The following is a 21,193-nucleotide window of genomic DNA, read 5'->3' on the forward strand; positions in this document are numbered from 1 at the left end:
AATGTAACATGAGCTCACCCATTGGTTTGTGGACTGCCAATCTGAAGGTTTAGCATTGTGGCCTTCACCATCTTTTAAACTGGTAGCCTGACCATGTTTGGATGATAGGGTGGTGATGGAGAAGAGTGAGGGGTTGGGGAATCAAAGGTAGTTTATGCAGAAGGCTAATTCGTTAGCTGGCTAATTAGCGTAGTAACCATCATGTTTCAAAGAGAGTGAGATTCTTTTTGTGAGGTTAGTTGACTGGAGTTGTTTATTAATAGAATAAAAAGCTATAGAAGCGTGTGAAACATTGCTCACTTGCAGACAGACATCGAGGATGAACTAAACGATCATCCATGCATCCATCGCTGCTGTCATTGATCGCTGACACGTAGAGACGGGAAACCTTTCACGCTCACACTCACCTAAGGGCAATTTCGAGTCACCAATGAACATAACGAGCATGTCTTTGGACTGTGAGAGGAAGCCGGAGTACCCGGAGGGAACCCACGCATGCACGAGAAAAACATGCAAACTCTAGACTTGGTCCGAACCAGGGTTTTGAACAACACTAGCTGTGAGGCAACAGCTGAAACCCCCTAAACATGCAGTCCACAAAACAATCAAGGTCACTTAAAATAATGTGTCTTCTTATCACGACTGCCAAATGTCTTTCCGGGGGGAACGACAATCCTGACTCCTATTCATGGGCCGCCACAATTAGTTCGACCAACACTGAATGAGCTAACAAGCCAGGTGCATCAAGAGCAGATACAGACACCTGCTAATAACTGCTAAAATATCAATGAAATAACACTAAAGTGTTGATCACACACTGATTTTTTGGCTAACTTGCAAGTATAGAAGGAATGTTCAGAAGGCCATTTTATTTGTCAGATATTTGCATTAAATATTAAAGCACTAACGAGTCAGATTAGCTTGGATGACATCATGTGCACACATACACCTCACATGCATCAAAGTATTCGCACAATTCCCTCTCAGAAGAAGGTCACACACACACACACACAAACACACGGGGTCTCCAGTGGTTACATCACTGGGGGTATGACCAGCCCAGGACAGTGGTGCATTGTTTATTTGGAGACGGATTGGCTTTACGTAAGTCACACACACACACACACATGCACGCTCACCCAGATTCCTGTGTACACGTACACACTTACACAACCTCACAATAAGGCACTCACATCCACTCTCCCATGCACACATACTGGCTCCCCCCTTCCCAGGACAGGCATTGTGCTCCAATAATGCACTCAGTTGACTATTCATGCTCATGAAACATTCAGCGAAAGGGATCGTTCACTTATTCACTCGCAATCAGTCTCTCTCTACAAAACACACACACGCAAACACACACATACACACGGTGTCCAGTGCCTCAATAGTAGCCCTTTGTTCGGGCTCAGAACAGTGCTGCACCACAGACAGGCCCAGTCCAACTGTAACTCTCCTAAACATGACAGGACGCGTCTTTTTTATAAATCCTGGCTCATCACTAAAAATAGAGGCGGGTTATGTAAGCATATTCAGAGTTTTCTCTAATCAGGGAGCCTTCTGGAAACACCACATGGAGCAGGATTAAGCTGCAGAAGTATTACATGCACATGGAGAGCGTGTGCTGAGGCAGATTTCTGTGCTGCTGTCGTGTGCCAGTGGAGTAATGGAAGATGGCAACCGCTCGACAAGCTGGGGCCTTCCACATTTTCCGGCTGTTGAAACAATTAAGTGTCCAAGTTCACGTGGTGATAACCCAGTGGGCCAAACCTCACGCTTTAAAGATCCTGCCTGCCGCGTTTTCACGTGTAAGCCTACATTAACATGATTAACTCCATTAGGAAAACAAACGTCTCTTTTGTCCAGTTTCATGCAGATGCCGCATTTTAACATGAAATCCAAACAGGAAATGGAAAAAGTCTTCGCTGCTGAGAGGATTTTATTGTGAAATAAGTGTACAGGAAGTGCTCAGTTTAATAGACGGTAGCTTGAAAGCGCTTGGAGATGGTGATTTTGAAGCCACTGGAAGTAGCAAGGCAAGTGATTTGCGCTGTCGCCTCACAGCTAGAAGTCCCCCCTCAGACGCAGTGGGCCTTCCAGTGTGCAGTTTGCATGTTCTCCTTGTGCATGCGTTGGTTCCCTCCGGGTACTCCGGCTTCCTCCCACAGTCCAAAGACATGCTCGTTATGTTCATTGGTAGCTCTACGTTGTCCGTAGGTGTGAGCCTGAAAGGTTGTCTGTCTCTATGCGTCAGCCCGATTAACTGGCGATCAGACCAGGTGTAACACCGCCTCTCGCCAAATGAGCTGGGATAGGCTCCAGCCCCCCCGCGACCCTGAACAGGATTGTAATGGCTGAGTTTTAAGTTTTACGTTTGTAAATGAACACAGGAAACATGTGATAAGATATATTTAGAGTTCCTAATAAAGTTCCTGTGTTTGTCCTTTATGTTTTGCACCTTTATAAAATGTGTATGACCCTCCACAATGACAGAAAGGACCTACGAGGGAGTTAGCAGTTTAGGGTCGTCACTGTGTTGGTTTTCGAATGTTCTCACATTCAGCGCTATGTGTTATGGCTGTATGTGTTCCCTGCTCGGTTTGTCCCTCTTCCACTTCTGTTGTGTCCTCCCAGCTCTTCCCAGGTGATTGCTCCATGAGATTCACCTGGTCTTAGATGCTTAAAAACCTCAGTCATGACAAGTAAAGAGAGAGGCTCCTGGAGTGGGGACTGCTGTGTTTCTGCCTCTCAGCAGGGATTTTGTGTTTTGTTGTTTTTGTTGGTCTTCAGTCAAAGATTTGTTTGTTTGTGTGTCTTTTAAGAAATCACTTGAGATTGATCCCTTGAAATTTGAGTGTTTTAAGGTGTTTCATGTGGTTATTTCTGGGTCAGATTGTGAATAGTTGTTGGCCCTACAGGGCCACCTTAGGCTGGGGCGTAAAGGCCGACTAGTATCTGCAGCAAGTCTCTCTCTGGCTTTCATAAAGGGAATTAAATTTGTCGCTTTAATTAAAACCAGGTTTTCTTGCCTGTTCCATCATTTTCATAATATTTGCAATAAGGAAATGTTTTTATAATATTCAAATGCTCAAGTGCACTCATTTCAGTTTCTAAATTTCTCCAGTCTTGTTTAAAAGTTGGACTAGTCGTTGTAACAGAAATCGGAGCTAGGGCCAGTTTTCACCGTGGCTCATCTAAAAGTTGTGTAACCACAGGGGATTTCTGAGTGGTGACAAGACCCTGATGACAAATGATGCTCGTGGATTTTACTTGAATCCCAGTCCAGTGATGCTAACTCTGTGATTGGTTCTCTTCTGGCTCAGGTTCTCATGGCGAAGGAACGGGAAGTTTTTCAACATCGGGAAAGATCCCAGGGTGACGATGCGAAAACGCTCGGGAACTCTGGAGATCGGTTTCCGTAGCGGAGGACGACCGGAGGACTACGAGGGAGAGTACCAGTGTTTCGCCTCCAATGACTTTGGAGTTGCTCTGTCCAACAACATCCTGCTCCGGGTCTCAAGTAAGAACGCACAAGAACACAAACACAGACATTACACAGTATAACAAACAACACTGGCTTGGATGCATTCCAATCAGTGTGTCAATGTGTCTTGAATGAGAGAAAATATGAAAATAATCCGCAAATTCTGATGACATTTCAACAAAAGTGTTCTTAAATGCGTGTTGCAATGTGACTGTGCTTGCTTTCTTTGGACCACAATGGCAACCACCAGAAATGTGCCACATTTCGTCACATGTTACCAATGGGATACATCTTCTGTAACAGTCAGAGTTTTGGTCATTCATCATTTTTTTCACTCCCCCATCTCCGTCCTTCAGAGGCTCCTCTGTGGCCTAAAGAGGTGCTGGAACCAGTGGTGGTACCTGAAGGCTCCTCGCTGATTCTACCCTGCAACCCCCCACCAGGCTTGCCTCCTCCCTATACCTTCTGGATGAACAGCGGTAAGCACCAATTACACATGAGCACATATGCATACAAACCGTAGTCTGTTTTAAAGGTGATCGGATCAATCATGATAAGATTGTGACATGAGCAATGTTGTGTGATGGTTCGGAGGCTGGTAACGGTCTGTTCGGTGGCTTTCACACAAAGCGGGGAAAATAAAGCGCTGAATTTTGACCCTTTTGGCGTTCCATACTCCTTTAGTGCAATGAAGTTTAGTCTAGCTTTAAAGCCGACAGCGTCATGTGTGAGAATGACATGTTGACGGTTGTTTTGTTTTTTAACACAACCACCAAAAGTCAAGTCAATCAGCATGCAGAAAGAAAAATGACCTCTGTGCTGAGGAGAGCTTTTTATTTTGTAATCCCTGTGCTTGTGATCAGCTCTCAGGTCATCCAGAGTCAGGCTTTATTTCCTTCTTTTTATAGCATCCCTTGTAGCATTGTTTTTATCCCTTTTGCTCTCGTCTCTTTCAGTTTCAGCAGATGTGTTGAGACTTATTATTCTAAAACAACTCGTTCATTTACACTTTTTTTTACTAATCACAAGTAGGTTACACATGTCCAACAGGGAACCATTTTAAAGAGTTTCAACCTGTTCTCTTTCTTTCTAGAGCTGCTTTCTCACTGGTAAAAACCCCCCGGCTTTTCTGCTTAATGGGAAAGGCTACAATCAGCATTCAGACCCAGGTCAAATGGGAATACACTACCCAGGTCGACACACTAATCTCCGCCCCCTTTCTGGCGCGATGCTTCGCCAGTCTCCGTCCGAGCAGCACTCAAACATCGTTCCAAATTAGTCTGTCTGTCTGAGTTTGATAAATACACTGAATGAGTAATACGTAGATACAATAAAGACCTAACCACTGTAACATCTTCACTGGCCTCCATGCTGCTTACCAAAGAGTATAATGTAGGTTCTTTGTGTGTACTATTGTTAACTAACCCTGTCAGACGGTGACCCAGCAGAAAAGAGGCAGAACAGGCAATGGGAAAAGACAAAATCAGCATTTATTAGCGGGTCTTCCTGGGTCTGAAAAACCTTGGTCAACACGTTCATTTTGGTGGGATTGGGGTGAGAAAGCCTGCAGCTGTTGCTGATGTTCTCTGCGTGTCTGAGGTGCAGTTCGTTTAGCTGCATAATCTGCTGTCGCCGTAATTTGTGTAGCTGGTCCCAGAAGAACTAGAGGCTATTTCGGCTCCTAGTCTCTGCCTTCGCTTGTTTTGCAAACTAGCTTTGAGACTTCGCTACAAACTGGGAAAAAATCCAGTGCTGTGGATGTCGCGGACGAGGATACTTTTTTCAGTGTTTTCCTGACTCGAATATTCAGCTGTATTTATTTTAGATTATATAGCAAAAGAAATGCAACAGAGCTTGGCTGAGGATGCAGCTACATCCACTTCATGCATCCAATACATGTGGGCACTGCCGGGAATAAACAATAACACTGATTAAAAAAGGCAATCTATTTGGATCGTGTAGTAAAGACAACTTAAAACAGAAAATTATTTGTTCCAGGAAAACATTTCAACCGTTTAGATCAAAACAAACTCTTTCTACTCTGTTAAAGACGCAGATAGTGCAGCTGTAAGCCTTTCACCTTATGTGAACTCTAGCTGCTCAGTGTAAGGCCTATATGACACACACACACACACACACACACACACACACACACACACACACACACACACACAGTAACATACACACTCAGATCATCAGCAGTACATCATATCAGTGTGGCATGTAGCCCAGACACTGTAACCCCCGACGCGTGATTAGGACGGCTGGCTCGGCTGCTGATTGGTCCTGAGGCGCTGTCTTGACGGCCATACGGCTCCCGTCAGTTGGTGCAGTGAAGGAGCGGAGACGGCGGTCTGTCTGGACGCCTGTGTGGGTGTGCTACTGTTAACGTTTGCCTGTAGCGACTGTAGGATGACACATCTGTCGGGTTACGAGAGCTAACTTGAACAGACGTGGAGCAGAGCTTTATGTGCAAATGTATGCATCCAGCCATCTACATGCTAGTGGTCGGCCTTGAAGGGGTCCTTGTGTCTATATTTAGATCATTTCACCGTTTGGTACACGATGTGAGATGGTCGTGGTAGAATGAAGACTCCTGAAAAAAACATTTGTGTTACAATTAATTCAGACATGGAAACAGAAGCCCAAATCAGGGGACCAGAAAGCAGACAAACTGCGGCGCTAATGCAGCTCAAAGTATTATTGAGAAAGGGGGATTAAAGCTTACGCCAAATGAGGAATTCCAAGAGAAAGTAGAAGAGAATCAAATGTCCAAAAGCAGACAAGTTCCAGGAAAAGTAGGTAAAAAACTCTAAGAATAGACCCGAGGGAAGGCTGGAGTGTTTGATACTTGACACAAGGACAACTTTTAGCCTGTTGCTCATACATCTGTTGCAGTTTGGAGAGCCTCCGTCTGTTCTCTTGAACTTCATATCTTTTCAAAAATTCCTTTCAAATTTGCAAAAACTCCTAAGATTATTTAGAGTTGTTTCTTGTTAAACAGTTTAAGCTTCTTTTACATGTAAACATTTATTTTCTGTTGATTAATGTGTAAACCGGTCTTGATGTTTGGAAACGGGGGCACAGTGGTTAACCCTAATGTTGAGTGGGAGAAGTAAAGAAATTTGAAACACTTACTGAAGCCAGCCGGCAACTAGAGACTCATCGCGAAGCCCCTCCCTTGAACGGCCACTGTCCAATCCTACGTTAGCAACAGTAACTGGGCGCGGGAGGCTTGTCAAGCTTTCAGAGGAAGGCGAAATGCTGAAACGGTGCGCATATGGAATCTGCAAGTCCGACAGCAGATATCCTCAAAGTTTCGAGGCCACAAATGATGAATTGTTACCAAGATTGGGACCGGTGAGCTTTTTCCTTGATTTTTAAGTCCTCTCCATTCTCAACACTCCGCTGATTATATTCTGCATGTAGGTTTCAAATGCGTTTTGTCGTCCTTTCTGTCGACTTCTCTCTGATATTTGAGGAGCTATTTTTTCACAAATTTTCTATTATTTCCCTCGGAACATCTCTCACTGTTACAGTTGAAAGTGCCGTGATGTTTACATGCCGATGCGAAAGCTTGACAGGCATAGCAACAGTAACCAAGGGGGGCGGGACCTAGGGCTCCCATTGCTCTGCTGACTGTTGGCTGAGAGTGGATCAAACCTTTGTGAGGCAGGGCGGGGTGTCCAAAATGCGCTATTGAGTGTCTATAATCAACACAAACCCTTTCATTGTATAGAATTAATATAATACAAATGATATCATCATTATTCCCCCTGCCCTGATTTGGCCAACCCCGGTATTTCCGCCACATTTCCTCCAAATAACTGATAATTGTCATTAAATGCATCAGAACTAAAGTAACAAGCCTCTTTGTGTTGAAATGTTGGAGGTAAAAGTAAAAAGTTGCCAGAAAACAGATACCGACTGTAGAAGCAGTAAGCTATAATCACCATCTAAACTAACTCTCATGTTTCTTTTTGCTACTTTACAACCAAAATGTGTTCACGTGGTTTGACTCCCTCTCTGTTTTCCCTCTCTTTGTCCTCCAGCTATGATTCCCATCCCTCAGGATAAGAGAGTGTCCATGGGTCTGAACGGGGACCTCTACTTCTCCAACGTTTTGGCCAAAGATGCTCACACTGACTACAGCTGCAACGCTCGCTTCCTCTTCACACACACCATCCAGCAGAAGAACCCCTTCACACTCAAAGTCCAGACCAGTGAGTCGACAAAACACACACACGTTATTTCCTCAAACATTTATTATGTTTGTTTTTTATCACAACTGTAACAATGAGTGACCTCTGTGCTCCTGTTGTCTCTCCATGTCTGTGTTGTGACACCAATGCAGTGCAAAATGAACGTAACATTTCCCCCTCTGGAGGTGATGTCCGGACATGACAGGAGAACCATGAAATCATAACCCTTCATGATATTTCCTTCCAAATGTTTTATTCTGAAATAATGTGGAGTCTTTTCTTTCAGCTTTGTTCGACTCGACTGCGTGTGGTCGAGTTGTGTGTGTGTGTGTTTGTGTGTGTGTGTGGACTGATGAGCCGCTGTGTGTGATTGTTTTCAGCGGAGCCGTATAATGACACATCTTACAATGACACTGCCCCGTATGGTGGTGAGTCACTTCCTGTCTGGACAGCTCCACTTCCTGTTCACCTCAGTCTTGTCGCACACTAGCATGGCAAGCAAACTAACCTTGCTAGCTCAGTGATGCTCGAGTCGTGCACTGACCTCAGACTGACCTTAGACACACATTAACCTCCTAACCGCTCTCTTAGACTGTAGGATTCACTGTTTGCTTCCCTGTGGCGGTTCGAGTGTAGTTTGTCGTGTTTGTCATTGATTATTTCATTTCAAAAGAGATATACGTCAGATAAAACATCATATGAAGTAGGATCTACAGAAGATTACACACAACAATCTCATGGCGCTTTCAGAGAGTGCAGGTCGAGATGTTTCTGTTTGTAATATTCTCAGGGACCCAAGATTCATCCACCAATGAGCAAGCACTTAGCGACAGTGGCAAGTAAAAACAACATTTTAACAGGCAGAAACCTCGAGCAAGACCAGACTCACTGGTTGTCAGCCATCTGTCACAACCAGCTGGATCAAGAATTGCTCTGTTGGGATATAAGGAGATAGACAGAAACATTGCCCATAGTTTGACATTGTTCCAACTGTCAAAGCTTTTGAGGTCAAATCTGACCTTGCAAGTTTAGACTGTATATAAGAAGTTGATGTGACGTCACACATTGTTTTTATGAAGCCTTGAGTTTTGTATTTTGGCTGGCAGCATCTTTTTTTTTTTGGAGCTGGAAGCGACCACGTAGTGACCATATTTGAAAGAGAAGGTGGAGCTGGAGAGGAGACCACGGGTTGGCAAACCCTAAGTTAATAGCTAATGCTATTGTAGCTTGTTTAGCATGGTGTGTTAGCAAGGTGTGCGCTGTATCTTTGATAAAAATTGGGATGCTATTTTGGCTAGCCAAAATCAGGCTGTGAACATAATGTACAGAAAAAATGAACCAGTGACTCTTCAGGGTCTGTGTCCACTAACAGCGTTTTTTTGCCCCAACTTCAAGTTCAGAGCACTTCTCACCGGCACCTACTGTTGCTAGGATACAAAAGTTGTATCAGGGCACTTCAGCTTCCCTGGGTGACCATTAAGTCTGTTTTTAATTGCTCTGTTGGCTAAATATTTGCTTTTATTTAAGGACATTTTACAAAGAAAATGTAAAGAAATCATGTCATGGTGTTAGCGGCAGCTTTAGACTTTGAAATTGTATCTTTGAAAAAACGAAAGGATTAGCTTCTCCTCCACCATTGTTGTTGACTAAGTTGATATGAGAAGTCCCGACCCTTCTTGATTTTGATTAATCGGTGAGGGAGAAGTGACATTGACGAGCGCAGTGGTGTTACAAAAGTTGATCTATTTTCAACTGACGCTGAGGGTGTTTTTGTGCTGAGGACGCGGAGCACTGAAAATGCTGAACTGGTTTTCTATGGGAAGTAGGCGCTGCCAGCAAAAACAAAGCTGTTAGTGGACACAGGCCCTCAGAGCATCTTTTACAACAACTGAACACTAAGAAAACATTTTACAGGTTGTCCTGGCAGCGACTTGTCACTTGTAGAGTAGGCACCCTTAAAGCGTACCCATCTTTAACTCTGATGAAGACTTGAAACAAGCAATTGAGACAATAAAGTCATTAGGAAATTGTTCCAACTTAATAATCTGCCAGATGCCAACTCTCCATTTAAACTGCTAATATAACTGACAACAGCAGAAACACTTTAATGCTGAAGGTTTCAGAAGCATCCATTATCAATCAGCATAGTGTCAGCCAGCTTTTCATTACAAAAGAGTCAAATCAAATGACATCATTTCCAAAGACCAAGTGACCCAGATGTTACTTCTAATAACAGACAAAGCCCTGTGCTTTTTAACCCTAACACTCACACACACTCACAAGGCCCAAATATTCATCTCATTTAGTCTACAATCTGTTTATTCCACCTTTCAATCAGTGTTAAATGATCACACGTAATGAATAAACAGACTGTAATTAACACAAATTACCCTCAATTCAAATATATTGCACATAGACAACTGCGTCTGTGTATTTATTATGCCATACACCAATGAAAGAGCCCATAGCTGGAGGGAACAGAGCAGCCAAAGTGGCAGCATATGTGCCATTTGCTGAGCTGGGGGGGGGGGGGAGTGAAGCCCCGGGGTAGATGGGATATGTCCCCAAGGAAGAAGATCCTCCTTGTGATCCTTGTGACAAAGCAGAATGAAGCCTGGTGGGAGGATTAGGTCACATGATGAATATTCAGTCTGCATTCACGGTGAGGTCATTAATAATCATATATGTATGGAAATAAGGCTCCTGCTCTCAAACACATGTCTGTGTGTGGAGGTGGGGGAGTCCAAATCATGCTAGTATCAGCATCACTACTTATAAAGGGTGCTACTGTTTGTGTACAGGAAAGGGTCCAAAGCTGCAGTGCATCCTGGGAAGCCCTGTCAGCATCATCAGCAGGTTATTTGAGTTGTTTCCAAGGCGCTCAGATTTCGTAAAGCAGTACTGTGGCACATGTTGCAGCTAACCCTTAACGCCTTCTTCTTCTTCTTAGTGTTTCAACATCGTGTCGTTCTTCTTCAGTGTCACTAACTATAACAGCTCCTCCTCACCCACTCCTGTCACTGGAGAAGCTAACGGCTAACAGACGCTTTAATCCCACTCAGATCTGCCTCTGCTCACACGGTGTTTACACCATGTATGTCAGGGTATATGTTGGGGTATACTAGATTTATCACGTTTTTTTAAACTGGTTCAGTCAGTGGTTAAGTTGCAAACAATGATTGACTAGTCAACTAGTTAAATGTCACTTAGAAGGTCAGCTTGGGACCACTGAGCAAAGTGTCACCCCCCACCAAATAAAGGCAAGTGAAGCATAATGTGGTGACATTCCCTAAAAGAAATCAGATGGGAAATAAACATGAGTCAGACATCGATAGACACAGATTTGTTGTGTTCCTGATGCACGTCCTCATTCACTCACATCCAGTCGGCAAGACTGATGCCTTAAAATGTTTTGTAAGCCTTAACCCGGGAATGAAACATGCAGAAGGCCTCGTATCTAATTGTAACTTCTAACAGATGATTTTTATTAGTTTGTGATCATCGATATACCAAGATAGACCGAGAGTTTTGCTTCCTGTAGTGTTGCAACCAACAAAATGGTTGCAACACTACACTACTCAATAAAATGGCTAAAATAAATTGGTTAAGGAAAAGATTATGATATGGGCAAAAATAATAGGTGAACATTGTAGCTTGGTTGTACAGGGGAGGTGGCGGCCTCCGGGACGGTCAATTAAAGACGGTCACAGAGGTAGCTGAAGCGCGTAAGGCTACGTCTTGCAAAACCGAGCACATGCAGTCAAAGTGCAGTGATTTAAGGGAGTGCAGACTTTCTGGGTTGACCTTGTGTACAGTTATCTCCATTAAAAAAAGTAACATTTCAGGTTGCCGTTTAATGCTTAAATACAGGCTCTAATTCCACAACAACAACAAGTTGTTTTTGAAAATTATTATACAAGTTATGCTTTGTTACACTGAACGTTGCATTTGTAGATACTTTCAGTGTTAACAGGTTATAATGTCTTAAAATGTTTTGTGAACCGTTACGTGGGGCCTGATGTTCAGCAGACTAGTCGAACTACCAGCTTTTATAAGATATAAAAACAGCTGATGTGAAAGCAGGTGAACTGTTATCTCAGTTGAAACAAATCTGTTCCTTTATATTTTAGGCTGAAATGTAGTTTTAATTTGTATAAAAACACACAATATTTCTTGTGCGTTTAAGTCAGAAAAGGAGCCTCACTCTTTACTGTACATAAAACAGGGAGAGTAGCCTCACAGCACGCCTGATTGAAATGCCTCTTACATTGTCGTATGCAAACAAAGTCAGCACTCAGCAGTCTGCACACGTCCCAGACCGCTCAGCTAAACAAACTGATTAAATTACACTCCAGTGTTTTATTGTTTTATTCGCACTTTCTATTAACTTTGTTCCAACCGACCAAAGTGATATCGATGCTTAACTATCCCTCAGTTATTGTATAAAATCACCAGAAGACAGAACCGTATCTGTGGTTTATAAAAGGTCTTCCAGCCTTAAAGCCAACAAACACAAAAGGCATCGCTCAAAAGGTTCCAGTTTTGGCAAGGCAGCAATAAGAAGTCTGCTGCAGCTTATTGCTTTAGCCAAGGCCTAAGGAAGGTTTCCCAGGAGGTTGAAGGCTAATGCCATCAACCCTATGACCTGAAATATCATAATCTCACCACAGCAGAACAATGGGATGACTTTTAACTCCGCTTTATTTAAGCTTTTAGTGGCGATCTTTGCCGTCTCTGCTCTCTTGGCAATCATAAAGCAACATCAATGACCCTGTTGTTGTTTCTGCATCTCTTAATGTCTTTCTTTGAGAGAAGCCAGAGGCTGTTAAACCCGTTTACAGGCTGCTTTGGCCTCACAGCAGACTGCAGAGAGAGCCAAAGCCTGGCAGAGGTGGAACACAGCCACGAGGAAATGATCAGAATAATAGTGTTAGATTTACGTGGCCGGGCCTACAGAGACGAGCTTTAGCTCCACGTAGGGAGTGAGTGATGGTACAGAAATAAACGGTAGTGCTCCTGGATGTCAATCTGAAGGTGTTTGTGTGTATGAGTGTGTGTGTGAGTGTGTGTCTGCGTGTTTTAACTTCTTCTTGTTGCTCATCTACAGGCCGCAAAGTAGCCGAGTCCACGCCGACCTTCCTTTCACCTTTGGGGACGGAGAGCTCCAAAATGGTGCTACGAGACGAGCAACTGCTGCTGGAGTGCATCGCTGCTGGACTGTGAGCTCACTCACACACACACACACACACACACACACACAAACACACACGAACACACACACACACACACACACACACACAGGAGGAGAGTTTAAAAGAAGCATTAAAACATATTCATCCTTTTACTGACAGAATTTGTGAGCGCTGTGATTCACTTCTTTCTCTGTAGCCCTTTTCACATTGCAATTCCGCCAACGGAGCTCTGCCATCGTGCAGCCTTTGCCATTTTACGTTGAACACCGGCGTAAAGTTGCCCCAGGGTGTGTTTTTATGTTGTTTTCGTCATTCAGCCTCTGTTACTACCTCCAGTGCCGGCTCAGAGGCCGAACAACTCCATTCCACCTCTGTGTGTTTTACATAGAAAACGAAACGTAACAGAGGCGGAATAATCCTGCCTTGAACTGGCAGTGTAAAAGGGGCCACTGTTTTCAGCTGTATTGCTGCTACCTTTCCACCACAAATAAAATGTCTTGATTTCCATCCGTCATTCAATATGGAAAGTAAACTATGTCACAAACAAGTATTCTAAGCTTTTGCCCTCTCTCGACGCTCCTCTCTCTGCAGACCAACACCCACTGTTAAGTGGTTTAAGAAGGGCGGGGACCTGCCAGCACAGAAAGTGAAGTTTGAGAAGTTCAACAAGACCCTGAAGATAATCAACGTGTCTGAGGAGGACGCTGGGGAGTACGTCTGCATGGCCTACAATCAATTAGGCAGCGCACGCCACTCCATCTTTGTTCAGGTCAAAGGTGAGGAGGTTACGGTGTGTGGACGTGGCCACCTTGATGTCACCTATTTGTGGTGGACTATCATCATGCTGTGTAGAAGAAGACTTATGAAATGTTTAATGAGTTAATAAACCAACTCAGAAGTGGGCTGATTTTCTGGTACTCGTACAATCAGCCTTATTTTTGCAACCAGCGGAGTCACCGCCTGCTGACCTTCAGAACGCATCAGGCACTTTTGTAAACCAAGAGGCTACATACGCTTTGTTATATAAACACTAAAATAAGCTTGTTTTAGTGTGTGTAACCAGACTCCCTGTGATCCACAGCGGCTCCTTATTGGCTGGACAAACCCACAAACCTGGTGCTGGCACCGGATGAGAATGGACGCCTGGTGTGTCGGGCAAACGGCAACCCCAAACCCAACATCCAGTGGCTGATCAACGGCCAGCCTATAGACAGTATGTACAGCTAATACTTTCTTGCTTTTCTATAATTTTTTATTGATTGTTTGACCAAAAAAGGTTGTTAGGAAGTCGTTGGAGGGAGTGTACAGAGATGGTGCCCACAGTTATAAGTTTAAAATCTTGCGGCAGTGTTCTGCACATACTGCAGACACCATGTTTTTTTAATGTAGCATCAAAAATCATCGCAAGGTTTTTTTTGCATTGAAGAAAGTAGGTCGAGCTTTCTACATAGACAACTGGTGGATTCAGGAGGGCCAAAGGGGGACTACCAACAGTTCAGTCTTTTGTTCCGGGACATCCCATATCTAAACTTCTAGGAGCAGCCATGTGGGCTGTAAAGATTGAAGGCTCTGGCATTTTAATGAGAGATAAGTTGGGTATCATCTGCAAAACTAGAAAATCTGCAGTGACAGAAAGTCTTCTTAAAACCGAACTTAAAAATTCCAAAGTGAGCTGATTGTCCAGACTGAAGGGGTTGATCAGGATCGGGTTCTGCACCAAAACACACTGGACAAAAGTAGAGATTATTGAACACCATCTTTAAATGTCACCAATCAAATCCAGTTTGAACAAAGTCTTGATAATGTTCTCCCTCCCTCCCCCTGACCCCAGGCTTTCCTACCAACCCGAGCACACAGGTGGAGGGCGACACAATCATCTTTCGCTCGGTGCAGATGGGAAGCAGTGCGGTCTACCAGTGCAACGCTTCCAACCAGCACGGCTATCTGCTGGCCAACGCATTGGTCAGCGTCCTCGGTGAGTCAGCAGTTTAGACTCCACCAGCTGGTTGTTAATAACCTGCTATTTATCTTTAATCACTTCCTGTTTTATGTTTTTATTCGTTAATGATTGCAGTTTATTCAAATCCAACAGGCCTTTTTGACTGCTCACATTTTTACTCGTCATGTCAGGAAAACTGTAAAAACAAATGTAAGTAAGTGTGTGACATGAAGTGGTTCAGGTATATTCCACTGTCTCCCTCTCTGTGTAGACATGCCTCCGAGGATGCTGGGCCCAAAAAACCAACTGATTCGGGTCATCGAGAACAACCGCACCTTCCTGGACTGTCCCTTCTTTGGCTCCCCTCTGCCGGACCTACGCTGGTGAGCATCTGATATCCTTTTTGTTCCCTAAGATACTGGTTTGCCATCACACTGTAATGCATATTTTAGGTTTTTTAACCACGTCCTTATGTTTTCTGTGTGTGCAGGTTTAAGAACGGACAGGGCAGCGGGCTGGATGGAGGTCAGTATCGTGTTTACATCAACGGCACCCTGGAGATCAAACGGGCCCGAGCAGAGGACGAAGGAACCTACACCTGTGTGGCCAGCAGCATCCTGGGCACAGCCAATAACCAGGTCCGCCTGGAGGTCAAAGGTCAGACATTACATCACTGCTGCACTCACAATCACATGAGGGGTCCTGTCATGACTCAGCATCCAAACTAACAATGAACCTGAAAACTAAAGTATCGACTTTACCATACTTATCTAGCGGCCATGTTGTTCTGATGTCATGCTCGGGTTAGGAAGCTAAAATGTTGTTATGGTGTTGTACTGCTACACCCTGGAATGCAAATCCTATAAATATACTGAACATATATAAAATAACCATAGACTGTATAAATAATGGATGTAGTCTCAGTGACGTCACCCATTGGTTTCTGAAGAATGATTTTGAAGAATTATTAATGGGTGTATTATAAAAAAATTCACCCCCCGTACAGTTCTCTTGAATAATAAACTTTGCTATGAATAACAAAACCATTTTTAATATCAGGCTGTCAACATGTTTATCTGGAGTAATGTTATTTCTTGGTTTCTGGAGCCTCAAGTGGACACTCGAGGAACTGCAGTTTTTTGCACTTGCGCATTGGCTTCATTTTTCAACACCGGAGGTTGCCACTTAAAAATAAGCCATTAGAAACTAGCAGCTAATTGACAAAAGCTTAAATATGTATTCAACCAAATCCAAACTAACATAACAGTTAGCTAGTAATTTAGACCTTTTCAATTTTATCTTGTAACACTATAAAATGGAGTTGTATACGGAGGCCCTAAGCGGACATGCATCCATAACCTTTATTTACTCCGTTTACCCGTGATAATGAGTCAGTTACGGTTGTTTTCTCGTGACCTTGAGATAACAACGCTGCACCATTGTAACGTCAGATGATCATAACTCGTATCCCCAGAGCTGCAAAGGCACACAACAAACATAGAAACTTAACTTACCTCATTAGCGTGGGCAAATGGCAGCATGGCATGTCCTGCGCTGTAATATCACAGTGACCAGCCTGTTCTGTTTTCTAGATCGACACAAAATTAAGAAAGGCGAGTTTATTTATAAAGCACCTCAATTCAAAGTGCTTTATCGGGTTAAAACAGAAATAATGTTTCAGGCAGAGGCTGTACGAGGGCCTGCACAGAGCACCAGTGTGAGAAGAATACTAATGCACATAATAGCCCACCTTAATGAGTTATCAAATATATTGATTTAAATTGAAACACTGTTGATGTTCCCATCATCCACTGTCTCTTCAGTTGCTGGTAAAATGAAACCAGGTTGTCAGATTTCCGACATTTATGGGACTTGAACCCGGAACAGCAGTACAACATTATAACAGCAGCTGAGAGTGAAAAGGTGAACAAGTGAATATGAGATGTTGATCTGACATCATCCTGTAACAATGTAGCATTGCAGAACATATGGTGACATCATAACAGTACCTGCAGTGTTTTAACAGGGTTAATGGATTTTCTCTCCTCGTGCCAAACAGTCTGCGCTTGTGGATAACATTCACATCTGTTGTGCCTTAAATTAAATCGCCTCATATTCTGTCCACTAACGCTTATATTTGCAATCTAGCCACAATGTTTACACTGTAAAAATATCCATCCTAGCATTCAGGACTGTCATGAAACAGGTGTACAAATCTGCAAAGGCGGTGAGATAACTTTATCATGTGTTATTTCTCTGTTCTCCTACAAAATAAGTTGATGTCTAAATAAATATTTTGGAAAAATCTGCTGCCTAGATTAAACTCTGATTATAATCTTAACACTGATATCACTCAATTTACTTCCACAATGTGTATGGAGACATTTTTTTTAAGTAATCTCACCCCCGGGTAGATTTTGTTACCTGCTTCAACAGGAAACAGAATTCAGGAGCTGTGGTGGTAAACTTAGTAGCTCGTTTAAGTGGCCTTACAGTCATAACAGAGTGTACTGGTGTGAGCGAGTGTGTCACATCCAGCTCGTCACACACACTTTCACCTTTCACTGATTTTTTCCTGGATGCGTGCATTTTCACACCAACTCAGAAGCGACTCGTATCGTTCCGGCCCCGAAGCACCAGACAGCCATCCGGGGCACCACGGCTCGCTTTGACTGTAAGGTGATGTCCGACCCCAGCCTGTCCGTCACCGTGACCTGGATGAAGGACGACAAGCCTCTCTCACTGGGATGGAGGTAACGGCACCTACACTGACCCTCTGACACCTCTGCTGAAGTCAAAACACCAACTACCATCCAAACACACACCTGAACTGCTGCTAGTTTGACTTTCTGTTCATAAGATTTTGTTTGGATTTTTAACTTTCTTAGTTTTCTTTTAGTCTCACACAGTGTTGTAGACATTTCTTTCCATAATAAGTAGGATATTTTGCTATTTAATTTTTGCATTATGTTTGAACTGTGAACATGTGGGTACTTTTGTCTTGGACTCACGTAAGTGGCACTTTCGCTGGAATGTGTGTTTCATATGACACGATCAAAAAACGTATCACATGCACATTGTCAGTTTGATTTTGTTGTTTACAATTAACTGCTGTTTTAAAGTAGCTTTAGTCAACTGAACTAGACTGCTGTTGTGTGAAGTAGCTGTAAATCAGCTTCTCCATCACTGCTCACCTGATATTAGAAGATTTATTTCAGCAGCTCCAAAAAAGACAAAGTAAATCTTGAACTATGACGTCTAACAGCTCATCTATTCCTTCCGTTTGTCCCCCAGGTTGAAGAAAGACGACGAGACGCTGACCATCCCTAATGTGAACGAGGGCGATGAGGGACTGTACACCTGCACTGTAAAATCAGATATAGACGAGGACTCATACTCAGCCCGCCTCACTGTGTTAGGTACACTTACACACAGAACAGAGCCGGAACAAGCCTCTTCTCTGGACCCTCACATGTCCTCTTAAAGATCTATCTTAGCATCAGCTTGTATTATATATGAGACATGTTCTCCTTTAAAGAAACTACAGCTGCAGGTTAAATGTAGTCACCTTTCCAATATTGTGAAAAAAAAGATAAAAGTGTTGTCATCAGTTTATCTTGACTCTGTGCTGTTTTTCAGCTCTGTGCCTTCACGTGGAAATTCATGTTTTACTTTATTGCTTTCTGAAATTCTCACATAGCTTAGCTTTAATGTTCTCCTACTGATTCTGCATGCAGTGTGTTTAGATGATATAGTGCTGTAGAGAAGGTGCTGTAGTGACGCAATGCTGTAGACTCAGTTTGAGCATCCTGTGTGATCATGACTGCGACATCTGAGGCTTTTGCATTAATGACAGGGAGTGACAGAAATAAGACCCCAGACATGAGGTGCGTCTTCTCTACTAAATCTGTCCTGTACGTGAGTGCGTAGTGATCAAATTTAAATTGTTTGCATCTCTATATCTGTGTCATCTGACAGATTTGTGGACAATCTCCCGTCACTCGACGAACACAGAGACAGAGATGTCTTCTGATATTATAACCCTCCTTTAAATGATTGTGCTTCGACCTGTTCTGTTTAATTTGGCCCCACTTTTGCTTTTAAAGTCATAATCTCAAAGATTTTCATTTAAATAAACGTCTGTTAAGTCTCTATCTATCGCTGAATGAGGTAACACAATAGTGACTGAGCCTATGGCCCACTGATGAAAGCCTTTGCATTTGCAGTATATAGTATTATTACTGACTGGGTGTCTGTTAGTGACGCGTTTTCCATCAGCCAGCAGTGGTTGGTCTGCCAGAGAGGGTAGGCGGAGCTAAGCGGCTGCTTTTCCGCTCTCTGCAAGTGTTGCGAGTAAACAGTAATCTACTACGGCTGAACAAACAAAGAAAAGATGGATGACTACAGATACAACTTCAACAAGAAGTGAAAATCCAAAGAAGAAGAAACAAACTCGACGCTCAGATGAAGCAAACAGTCTGAAAAGGAAAGCGACCGTCAGCCAGGAAAATCAAGAGTTACAACCGGAGCCGACCGTGGACGTCACACATGCAGCACTGTCTGGATATCTGGTGTGCTCCCGCAATTACAATTTATCGCCATAGGTGCCGCCAAAGAGAACGAAACTGAGTTCTTCAAGATTATAACTCTAATTATATTTTTATTTTAATTGCTGAGTCATGCACATGTGAAGCTGTTCTTCTAGAGGTTAATAGACCTCTGGGGTTTACAGAGTTCACTCGTTGGAGAGCGCGGAGTAGCTCACATCAGTGTCGTCAATGCAAAAGTCTCAGATGTAATCATGATGATCACATGATTGTTTCAAACTCGAGTTTAGTGAAACTGACTCAAATTAATACAAAGTGTACTAAATTAAATGTTAACCATTGTGCTCCCTTGCTGTTGATTGGTTGGTAGACTAACATGTAAACTCTAACCTTTATACCCACTTCCTGGTCCTTGACCCCGCCCCACAGAGGAAGCCTCCCTCAACCCCTCAGTCTCTAGTGCCTTGCCTCCAGGTAACACACGGCTCGGGTGGAAATCTGTCTCTTTTCTTTTCTTTTCTTGGTTTTATTTTGTCATCTTCTACTTCCACTTCTGTTTCTGTTGTGTAATTATATTTACAAACATGTTTGTCTCCATGTTTGTTTAAGGGAAGATGCAGTTTTTAATACAGAATGGATTTTATATGCATGCAGTAAAATCCATCCTGTGGGGTCGTTTAATCTCATATAGAGTCTGAAGTGGTTTGTCTGGATTGTTCAGAATGAGTCTGTAATCCAGTTTAGTACAATAATCCCACTCCTTTAAAGTTATTTATGATATTTTCAGAGGAGCAGATTTTCTTATTTCTCTTTAATTAAGTGATAATTTTGATTTTGAAACTCAAAACATCACGGAGGGAGACTTAAAGATGACTTTTGTTGTTATAATCTAGAAGTGTGAGAGACTGATAATGAGAACAAATGACCCTGTACAGTTGATGTCAGGTGTCTTGCAGCATGCCTGTTCCTGTCTGTTTTTTCCTGTACAGTACAGTACGGTGATGTAACTTCCTGTTCCTCTGCAGACCGCCCTGACCCTCCCATGGATCTGGATCTATCAGATCCAGCAGCACGCAGCGTTCGCCTCACCTGGATCCCCGGAAACGACCACAGGAGCCCAATCAGCCGTCAGTACACACTCACACAGCCAGGCTTTTCTTGCATTAGCTCGCTGGACAAAACCTAAAACACCCATCTGGGCCTTGGTTATTTACGGGCTTGTTAAACAGGGTTTTCCTCTTCCGGCTCTGTGCACGTTCCAATTTAAAGGGCCGTCATATGTCTGTTCTGCACACAATAGAGCAATTAGTGTGGTCAACTTCAGTCACAACAGGAATAGTATTATAATATTTATAAAAAAGGAACGACAAAAACAACCTGACAACTGGGAGGCAGCTGCGGACAAGAGCTGTAGCAGCAGAGCAGGTTGTCCTCTAATCTGAAAGTCAGTGGTTTGACCTCCTGCCTCCTGCAGTCATCATGTCTATGTGTCCTTGGGCAAGATCTGACATTTATTTATTCGATGCCATTGAATTAGTCTGGTGTCACAGCATGTAGGGCTATAGAGAGGTAAAAGGATAAAGTGTTCACTCAGGACAGAAATGATAATGTAGAGAAGCTGAATTTCTTCAGTAGGAACACAGCAGGTATAATCCATCAGAGAAATACAATTTGGGGGTCTATTTCTCATAAAAATATAATTAAAATCTTTATTTATAGAAAGGCTTGTTAAATTAATTCCTTAGCGTCATTAAGAGGATGAGATGAGGGGATGAACTTACACTATACCTGAATATATGAAGCCACAGCTGCAGGCACAGCTGACC

General features: G+C 43.1%; 1 protein-coding gene across 1 annotated transcript in view; it reads left to right on the plus strand.

The window, feature by feature from the left end:
- nfasca (neurofascin homolog (chicken) a) overlaps positions 1 to 21,193 on the plus strand; it is a 60,058-nt gene that overhangs the window by 10,370 nt on the left and 28,495 nt on the right. The window contains exons 4-16 of the mRNA XM_069678249.1: positions 3,327 to 3,523; positions 3,844 to 3,966; positions 7,540 to 7,710; positions 12,797 to 12,908; positions 13,473 to 13,657; positions 13,963 to 14,094; positions 14,713 to 14,856; positions 15,092 to 15,203; positions 15,311 to 15,477; positions 17,426 to 17,573; positions 18,115 to 18,239; positions 19,797 to 19,841; positions 20,393 to 20,494. Of these exons, the coding sequence (XP_069534350.1) occupies positions 3,327 to 3,523; positions 3,844 to 3,966; positions 7,540 to 7,710; positions 12,797 to 12,908; positions 13,473 to 13,657; positions 13,963 to 14,094; positions 14,713 to 14,856; positions 15,092 to 15,203; positions 15,311 to 15,477; positions 17,426 to 17,573; positions 18,115 to 18,239; positions 19,797 to 19,841; positions 20,393 to 20,494 (1,763 nt within the window). The remainder of the gene's footprint in view (positions 1 to 3,326; positions 3,524 to 3,843; positions 3,967 to 7,539; positions 7,711 to 12,796; positions 12,909 to 13,472; positions 13,658 to 13,962; positions 14,095 to 14,712; positions 14,857 to 15,091; positions 15,204 to 15,310; positions 15,478 to 17,425; positions 17,574 to 18,114; positions 18,240 to 19,796; positions 19,842 to 20,392; positions 20,495 to 21,193) is intronic.

The sequence above is a fragment of the Semicossyphus pulcher genome, unplaced genomic scaffold, assembly GCF_022749685.1.
Source record: "Semicossyphus pulcher isolate SPU_LCO1_2020_fin unplaced genomic scaffold, fSemPul1.0.p SCAF_3, whole genome shotgun sequence".
NCBI classification, from domain to species: domain Eukaryota; kingdom Metazoa; phylum Chordata; class Actinopteri; order Labriformes; family Labridae; genus Semicossyphus; species Semicossyphus pulcher.